We start from the raw sequence: 9,636 nt of genomic DNA, 5'->3' as shown, positions 1-9,636 counted from the left end.
AGCATTTCCGCTACCCCACAGCAGATGCCCAGTGAAAGAGGTCTTGCCCCACCAAACCAGTGTGTATTTATCTGTGCATTTCTCCCCAGTTGAGTCTCAAAGTGACTTTTAGACGACGCTTCTCGCCTCCTCTATTCTCTCACAACACCCCTGTGAGGTAGGCAGGCTGAGAGTTCATCATTGGCCCAAGGTCACATGGCAGGCTTCCAAGGTTGATATGGGGATTTGAACTCAGGGTCGTAGTCCGTCACTGTATGTGCTACGCTGCACTGTGAAGCTTGATCTCCGTTCCATCTCTGGAACTCAGTTGCAGTTTGTACAGACACCCCTGCGCCCTCCCTCCAGCTGAGATGGGTCCTTGTGCCAGTCATTCTGTGTCAGCCTACTTCACAGGGCTGTTGTGAGAATCAAATGCTGGAGGGGAGATCCAGAGGTCCTGGGAGAAAGGCAGGATAAAAATGCACTAGATAAATGACTGTAAATGAAGCAAATATGATAAAAAGCAGCGTAACAATGTCTGATGACCAGCACAGGTAAGTGTTGCCCTGGGACCTCCTGGCTGCTTCGTGGAGCATGGAGAACATCACAATACTGTGGTCTCTTTATTTTATAGCCTGCAGATCTCCTGCTTCCTCATGCCAAGAAGTCTTTCCTATTCCTAGCTGGACATATCAGATGATGTGCTCCAGCCTATTTGTCCACAGCTGCCTCTTGGTTGGTCCATGGGCTGAATTTCAGACTCTGAACTGATTTGCAATTCACTTCCCGTCAGGTGGGGGTGTACAGTGCAGACAAGTAGAAGCCAGCTTCTGAGATCTGACAAGATTGGGCCGGCCTAGGCCATCTAGGTCAGGGCTGGGATATTCCTAGAGATTCTGAAGATGGCGTCTTGGGGGTGGAGTTTGGGGAGGGGAGGGACCACAGCCGGGTACAATGCCATGCAGTCTGCCTTCCAAATCAGCAGTTTGCTCCAGGGCAACAGATCTCTTTCATCTGGAGATCTTTTGCAGGGCGTTTATGCACTTATGATCTACTGCCCAGTGAGCACACAACCCCTTCAGGTCAGATTCTCAATTGTGCACACACTTCCCCCCACTTGAATTCACCACACCACAGATCAGAGAATCCCCGTGGTTTCCGAAGTGGGTAAAATGCAGCTGTCTGCCTGCCTTTGGGATGAAAGCAAAGGAGACGGCCATGCATTGCTCACTCTTCAGGTTTTCTCCCTCCTCCCTGCCTTCCCCTACCCGACTAATAGCTCATCCGGCCATGGTGTTCTTTATGTTTTCACTCTGATGCTCTATCGGTAATCCAATAGACCTGTGAAATTGAACTGGTGTATTGAATTATTGCAAAGCCAAGGCCTGCACCCCCTTCCCCCTCCCCCACAAAAAAAGGTGGCAGGCAATCTTCCCAGAGGGAAATTAAATCGGAAGGAAAGGAAGCATCAGGGAGGGAAAATGGCAGATTGGAGCAGCATGGCTGGCAACACTTCACAGAAGGAGACTTTGCCACCCGAGGGTGGGACTGGCACTGCTCAGAGTTCCTAACAAAATAACGACACAACACTCTTGTCTGTGGGTTAAAATTTTGGCCATAGCCAAACCGTTTTATTGACAAAGGATGAAAAGAAGCGTGAGGCGCAGCATGGGATCTGTTCTGAACACTGGGCAGCCCGAGCGCTGTCCCCCAGCGAAAACTTTCCTCCAACCCGCCTGTTGGAGGAAACGGTTAACCTTGCGCAGCAATCGTGGAACCCAGCCGGCGAAGTGCCCCATTCTGGAGATCCATTTTGCGCAGCACAGCGATAGTGGAAATTCAGGTGGGCGACAGGCCCCTGTCTGAAGATCCAATTTACCTCTAAGGGGCGCAAGCCTCAATAGCCCCCGGCTGGGCTTCCTGACCCACGGCTTGCTCCACCCCAAACCTCTTAAGGAGGTTCCACCAAAGAGGGTTAGCTCCGCAGCTCCCCTCACCATCAGATCAGTTCCCATGCGCAACCGCCAGCTTGGCTAAGACAGCAGACACATGCATTAACATTGACCAAAGGGGAGAGGTGGGTGGGAAACTCAGTGCCGCTCTGCTCCAGGGTGGGGCCAAGGGCCGGGTCAAAGCCTAATATAGGCTCCTGGCCGCCCCACCTGCTGACGCCTATAGTGGGTGTGGCCACCGCCTGCCTTCTGCCCTTCTAAGGGGAGGCATGGCGGGGCCTCTTTACAGTGCCCATCCCGGGCAGCAATGGCAGGTCCTGTTGATTGCAGGGCCTCCCTTTCTTTTTAAATGGGAAACAGTGGGAAATCCCACTGCCAAGCACACAGCTGTGCTGGGAGGAATAAGTGCACAGAAGGCCGAAATATCGGGGGGATCTCCAGGCCCCAAATGGAGACAGGGAAGCCTTCTCTCAGGGCTGCTGCCAGGTACCGGCTATTTTTAACCCTCTGTTTATTTTCTCCCCTATCCATGCACCCACTCCCCAGGTGACAGGCACATAAAGAAATTCTGGGGATTCATCCATGGCTGCATTTGGACGGATGAGCCCGAGCTGCCGCGGTGTACAGGCAAAGAGAATCTTACCAGCTTCGAATTTTCCGAGAACACGTATCTCTCTCCAACATGGGGTTACAGCATATACAATGCAGTATACGCCGTGGCTCACGCTCTACATGCCGCAGTCTCACGTCATCCTCTGGGCAACGTAGGGGGCTCCCAATCATGGCAGGTATTGGTAATGAATCTTTGTCTTACTATTAAATACTAAACGTAGCCAGGGCCTTGATAGATCTCTCGTGGCTTGCTTTTCTGGGCATGTATATAAAGTGTCATCAAGTTGCAGCCCACTGATGGCAAACCCAGCAAGAGGATTTCAAGGCAAGTGAGAAGCAGAGGTGGTTTGCCATTGTCTTCCTCTGCAGAGCCTCCCATGGAGGTTTCCAATTCCTTCCTTGCTGGTATCCCTACTAAGCTTCCAGCATATAACAACCCCAGCAAAAAGCTTAAAGTGCAGGTGAGAAGCAGAGGTGCCTTCCCCGTGGTGGGATCCACAAATTTTAGTAACAGGTTCCCATGGTGGTGGGAATCAAACTGTGGCGTAGTGCCAATGGGGCTGGGTGGGGCACAACGGGGGCGTGGCTGGGCATTCTGGGGGCAGGGCATTGCTGGGCGGGGCTGCGCCTGTCCTTGGGCAGGAAACAAATGCACGCAGGCGCAGGCTGCCACGCATGCCGGTGCACCTCCTGCTAGACTGCTTCAAGTTCTGCGCGCTACTGCTGAGGAGCGGAGGAGGGGCGTAACTAAGGCAAAAATCACGTGGCAAAATCACCAATTAGTAATCCCCTCTCAGCACACACAAATAATTAGTAACCTACGCTCGGGAACCTGTGAGAACCTGCTGGATCCCACTTCTGTGCCGTCCTCTGCAGTGCCTTCCTTGGTGGTCTCCCTTCCAAATAGTGAAGTCTCTCAGCCACAACATGTGTACATCTAGAGAAAATTGGCCACACCTGGAAGTTGGGAACTCTTGGTGTAAGCCACTTTAAGTCTCCATGGGAGCAGGGGAAGAGTGAAGCATAGATATACAAATGATTAGTAAATAAATGCGTATTTCAGCTCCTCCCTTTCTTGACCAACATGAACTTCACAAACCCCGCTGGAGAGGAGCTGTTCTTCGATAAGAACGGGGACTTGGCAGCAGGATATGACATTCTGAAAGTGATCTTTTCGTCCGATAAAACCCTGTCTCGGGTCCCTGTTGGATCTTTTCGCCCTCAAGCTGCTTCGGGACGCAAGCTCATCATTAACGAGAGCGCACTCCAGTGGGCCAGCAGCTTCAAACAGGTGAGGAGACAATTGTTTCCCCAACCCCAAAGCACTCTAATGCTTCTGTTTGGCATGGTGTAGTGGTTAAGAGTAGCGGACCTGCTGGATGATTTTGGGGCAACAACAGTTCTCTCAGAACTCTCTCAGTCTCACCTGCCTCTCAAAGTGTCTGTTGTGGGGAGAGGAAGGGAAGGGATTTGTAAGTCGCTTTGAGACTCCTTAAAGGTTGAGAAAAGCAAGGTATAAAAACTAAAGCTTTCTTCTACAGGGGGTGGTGGAATGTGCCGTCAAGTTGCAGTTGACTTATGGCAACCCCTCAAAGGTTTTCAAGGAAAGAAATGATCAGAGATGATTTGCCATTGTCTCCTCTGCTTAGCAACCAGGGACTTCCTTGATGCTCTTCCCACCAAGTCCTCACCAGAGCCCACCTGCATTTCTTCCTGGCCTTTTACTTCCAGCTAAGGTTGCCAGTACTGGGTTGGGAAATACCTGGAGATTTAGGGAGTGAGGAAAGGGCAGTTTGATGAGGGGAGGGACATCAACGAGGAATCAATGGGGAATAATGCCTTAGAGCCCATCTGTCAAAGCACCCATTTTTGGACCTAATGGAATTTCTAATGGAAAAGCAGACCCAATTAGTAACCCCCTCTCGGCACACACAAATAATTAGTAACCCACTCTCGGGAACTGGTGAGAACCTGCTGGATCCCACCTCTGGTGCCAGTGCCAGGTCTTTTTTGTGCACCATTTTCATTGCTGGTAGCCGTTGTCTTTCCTCATTTGACTGGGCCTACTGGATGGTCTTTTCCCTCAGTTCTTTTTGTCTTTCATTCAGTTCATCAGCTGTTTCCATGGGGACTTTTTCTGTTGGTTGCACTATTATTTCCTCTCCTAGGCTGGCATTTTCATCTGGCAGTTCTAATATTACATCTCCTCAAGTTTCTGGAGTATGTGCTGTTCTCTCTTACAGTATATTTCTTTTCACAATTTTTCTGGATTTCTTCCCGTTCTAAATCTGTAAACACTTTATCAGTTATGATGCCTTTGATCAGCCAGTCTTTGTTCAGTGATATTCAAATCCAGATATTGTTGTTTCCACAGTTTGTGCATTTGCTTTGAGTATTTTTTCCTGGTTCTGAGCTGTGGTAACAGGCCATAATGGCATAATTTTCTTACGCATTATACTTGTTTCTTTTTGATGGTTGGTCCACTTGTAGCCCACTTGTCAACGCATGCCCAAGGACCTCAGCAAGAGATCCGGCCCTTGTCAACCCACAGAACGACAGATGGAGTATAGGATTCTTTTGTATTTGTTTCACCATATTGTTTGGGTTGGTGGATACTCTTAGTCTGGTTTCTCGGTTGACACCTGCCTGGCTTGGGAGGCCCTTTTGGTAGTATACACTACCTCCAGCATAACTCTCAACATCATCAAAGCATACAAGCCCCTTTTCCACGACAAGGGCAGAGGTGGGATCCAGCAGGTTCTCACCAGTTCCCAAGAGTGGGTTACTAATTATTTGTGTGTGCCGAGAGGGGGTTACTAATTGGGTCTGCTTTTCCGTTAGAAATTCCATTGGGTCCAAAAATCATAAAGTCCTGTTGTTTCCTACGTGGCTGGTTAGCGAAGGTAGAAAACGGGATAATTCTCCCTGTTGGGCTGTTTTAAAAACATGTTTTAGAAATATGGTCAAGTTCCTTGTTTAAGGAAAGTATCCTTCTTTTGATTTCTGGAAACAAAATTAAGTATTTGAAAGTATTAAGTATTTGACTGGCAGTCAATTAGAGGAGAGGTAGTTGTTTCTGTTGGCAGTAGACAATAGGACTTGCTATAATAAGTTTAAATTATGGACAGAAAGATACCAGCGGGAAATTAGGAACTTTTTTTTACAGTAAGAGTTTTTTACAGTAACAGAGAAATTATTAATGCCCCGCCCCCGGAATGCCCGGCCACGCCCCCATCGTGCCCCACCCAGCCCCATTGGCACTACGCCACTGTTTGAATCCCACCACCATGGGAACCTGTTACTAAAATTTTTGGATCCCACCACTAGACAAGGGGTTATGGATGAGGGGATAACTATAGCTGTGTAAGAAGTTTTAACCACCCTCTCATTCCTCCTCAGCTTCCCTATTCCGTGTGCAGCAAAAAATGCCTTCCTGGATATCGAAAGAAAGTCCGCAGAGGGGAGCCAACCTGCTGCTTTGACTGTGTGCCCTGCACGGCTGGACACGTTTCCAACCAAAGTGGTAAATCCATATACACAGAGTGTATTTCATTCCATCATAGAGTTGAATTGGGCTGTCCAGTCCAATTCCCTGCTCAATGCAAGATCAGCCTTGAGAGTCCCAGACAAATGTATGCCCAGCCACTGTTTAAAGACAGCCAGTTTGTTTATTTGCTTCCCTTATTTGCTTATCTTAAAATGACCTACCCAGTTGCTTTTTTGGATCAAATCAAAAAAGGTGAAATATAAATAAAGTAAAGCTAAAAAGGGATCTTAGCTCTTATAAAAGAGTTTGGACATTCCTGGAGGTTTGGGGCTAGAACCTGGGAAAGGACAGGTTTGGACTGGGGAGGGATCTCAGTAGGCTATAAAGTACATTATTCTGTTCTTTATTTTAAGCTCACAACAACCCTGTGAGGTTGTTCAGGCTGAGAGTATTTAGCCTAGTTTAAGGTTCCCCAGTAAGCTTCCATAGCTGAATGGGGATTCAAATGGGGGTTATTGATTCTGCTATGCTACACTGAGCAACTCAGATACACAAAATGAGCAAATCAGACACTAACACCACCATTCACCTTTTCAGACATGGAAAATTGTTTGCAATGTCCGGAAGACCAGTATGCAAATGAGAAAAGGGACCAATGCCTCCCCAAAACCATCACATTCCTGGCCTATGACGACCCACTGGGGCTAACCTTGGCATCTCTGGCAATCTCCTTCTCCCTCCTCACCGCTTGCGTACTGGTGGCATTTGTCCAGTATCGCAACAGCCCCATCGTCAGAGCCAACAACCGCCATCTCAGCTACGTTCTCCTCATCTCGCTCCTCGTCTGTTTTCTTTCCTCTTTGATATTCATTGGCCACCCTAGGAAAGGGACCTGCCTGCTACGGCAGACAATCTTTCAGGTTGCTTTTGCTGTGTCCATCTCTTCCGTCTTGGCCAAAACCATAACTGTTGTCTTGGCCTTCAAGGGCCCTGAGATGGGCCACAGACTGAGGACCTGCTTGAGAAATGGGATCTCTAATACTGTTGTCTTTCTCGGGGCCCTCATTCAAGTCCTTCTTTGCTCTGTCTGGCTGGGAATGTTACCACAGAGTAACGTGTTTACTAATAGTTAGCTAATAAGCTTGAGCCGACAAGGGCTAATTAAATAAATAATTTTTATTCCAAACCCTCAGAGGGTCTGTTATAGAATCAGAGGAGTCGCCCTGAGTATACAAAAGTCACAGTTCTTATAGGATAAAGACAGCTGATGCATCATAAATGTTGCAAAGCCAAACCCTGTCAATTCATGACGTTTCAATATTCCCATCATTGTTAATCATGGCGATACATTGTTAAATAGCATTCTTAAGAATATAGTTTCTCACATGGCTTGACTCTCTTTCTTTGCTTTAATTCTGCTTTGTCAGTTATTTTTCTACACACACACTTTCTCAGCTCATTGCTAAGTAAAAGTATCTTTTCTTTGGAATGTGGGAAGAGACAATAGGGGCTGTTTTGGAAAGCAAAGTACCTTTTGCTATTTCTGAGCCATAATTCTTAACACTAAAATGTCTTCAAGAAAACTTGCTTAAGTTACATATAAGTATACTTCAGTTGAAATAATCATTTAAATGCTTTATTTCTATTTTCTATGTCTGTGCTTTAGTTGAAGATATTATTTTCATGAGCCTTTTACTTGCACACAAGCATTAAAAGTATCTTTTTCTGGAATGCAGGAACATTGAATGCTTTTTCTTAACAAAGACACTTTTTCATGATTCTGTGAAATGACTTTAAGCTGTATTTCTGCCAGAATCTTTTTCTCTCCATTATTTTCCTAAATAATGGGGAGAAGGAAGAAATGACCTTCTGGTAAATCTAAAATCATTTCCTTTTTCTCTTTCTCTCTCTTTCTCTCACTTTCTCTCACTTTCTACCACTTTCTATTTCCTTCTTACTGTCACTCTTTTCCTTCTGTGCCTACAGGAACATCTCCTCCTTTCCCTCAGAATAACACCCAAGCAGAAGTCAGGCACATCGTGGTTCAGTGTAATGAAGGATCCGTAGGTATCTTCTTCGGCACACTGGGCTACCTGGGTTTTTTGGCCGCCATCAGCTTCACAGTTGCCTTCTTGGCCAAGAGGTTGCCGGACTCTTTCAACGAAGCCAAACACATCTCTTTCAGTATGGTCGTTTTTTGTTGCGTCTGGATCTCCTTCATCCCTGCGTACCTCAGCTCTCAAGGGAAGACTGCCGTTGCCATAGAGATCTTCTCCATTTTGGCTTCCAGTGCTGGGATTCTGGCCTGTATCTTTACCCCAAAAGTTTTCATTATTTTTGTGAGGCCAGACAGGAACAGCAAGGAATTTCTGACCAGGAAATGAAATCCCTTCTATCTAATCTGAGGGCCCTTTTTATTTCAGGTTGAACAGTCATCCCCCATGAAATATCTGTGTGGTAAATATCTGGTTAAACAGTCTCTATACTGAGAATGATTTAAATGACACCTATAAGGGGAGAAGATTATTACATTGGGGCAGGAAGAACATTTATCCGTTGAATATAGAACTGCCATATTGCCTGACCTTTCCATTGAAACAAAGGGGACTTCAAACAGCTTCACTTCCACTGGATTGTGACCATCTATATGAAAATAATTACACATTATTTCATCTTTATCTTTGAAAATTACTTGTGCTTTGCATCATTTGCAGGAGTGAGTAAACTTTCTTTTTGGTGTTTGAAATAAATTGCAGCATTTTAACACTTTTGAGCCATTACTCCACATTTGCGTATATTACACTTTGAGACAAACTGAGTCCAATAGTTTTCTAGTTCTCATCAGTGCCATGGAATATTGTTTTATACAAAATGAGGCGTCAACATGAATACGTGATAGAAAATGCAGGTAGATATATGTAGGGTTGCTAACCTCCAGGTGGAATGGCAACAATATCAACCTGTATCCAATGGCTTAAACCACAAACAACGTGGGTATGTTTATCCACAGTGTGTAATACATAATTTCATAAACAACGATTTATATGATGTAATTTCCACAATTTTATGCATTTACAATTTGTGTTTAAATGAGTACAGTTATGTACAAAGTACATTTACAAACGGATATTAACGAAAGTACATTTATTTATTTATTTATTTATTTATTTATTTATTTATTTATTTATTATTTCGATTTCTATACCGCCCTCCCCAAGGGGTTCTGGGCAGTGTACAACAAATTAATACAAACAAATAAGAAGGCAAACCATACAATTAAAACAACAACGACCTATAAAAGCTCCAACATTAAAATATACTAAATTACATTAAAACAGCGGTAATATCATAATAAAAGGCACCCGGGAAATCCTTTCCTTTAAAACCCTCCCCTAGGGAGCGACCGGGCTCCTCCATAGGAGGATGTAATCTTGATGTAATCGGACAGGGGCGCCATACTCAGCGGCTGGTTGCTCCAAAGGCCCGGTGGAACAACTCGGTCTTACAGCCGCATCACAGAGGGGCCGGGGACCACCAGTAAATTTGCCTCTGCCGAACGCAGAGGGCGAGTGGGGGCATATGGGGTTCAAAATAATGCTTCATATA

At 45.9% G+C, this 9,636-nt stretch overlaps 1 protein-coding gene across 1 annotated transcript; it reads left to right on the top strand.

Moving 5' to 3' along the window:
- The first annotated feature begins 513 nt into the window (after positions 1-513).
- LOC125436735 (vomeronasal type-2 receptor 26-like) lies at positions 514-8,414 on the top strand. The gene is made up of 7 exons (XM_048503980.1): positions 514-533; positions 1,725-1,822; positions 2,478-2,719; positions 3,607-3,834; positions 5,943-6,066; positions 6,628-7,140; positions 8,017-8,414. Exons 1-7 carry the CDS (start codon positions 514-516, stop codon positions 8,412-8,414), a joined length of 1,623 nt encoding a protein of 540 aa, XP_048359937.1.
- Positions 8,415-9,636: the final 1,222 nt, after the last annotated feature.

The sequence above is a fragment of the Sphaerodactylus townsendi genome, linkage group LG01 (assembly GCF_021028975.2).
Source record: "Sphaerodactylus townsendi isolate TG3544 linkage group LG01, MPM_Stown_v2.3, whole genome shotgun sequence".
Classification (NCBI taxonomy): domain Eukaryota; kingdom Metazoa; phylum Chordata; class Lepidosauria; order Squamata; family Sphaerodactylidae; genus Sphaerodactylus; species Sphaerodactylus townsendi.
This window is presented reverse-complemented; position numbering and strand designations above follow the sequence as displayed.

Excerpts from the sequence above, each read along its gene's own strand:
- LOC125436735 (XM_048503980.1), top strand. The coding sequence starts at position 514 with ATGTCTGATGACCAGCACAG. Across the intron at positions 6,067-6,627 it reads ACACGTTTCCAACCAAAGTG|ACATGGAAAATTGTTTGCAA; the intron begins GTAAATCCATAT and ends TCACCTTTTCAG. Across the intron at positions 7,141-8,016 it reads GCTGGGAATGTTACCACAGA|GAACATCTCCTCCTTTCCCT; the intron begins GTAACGTGTTTA and ends CTGTGCCTACAG.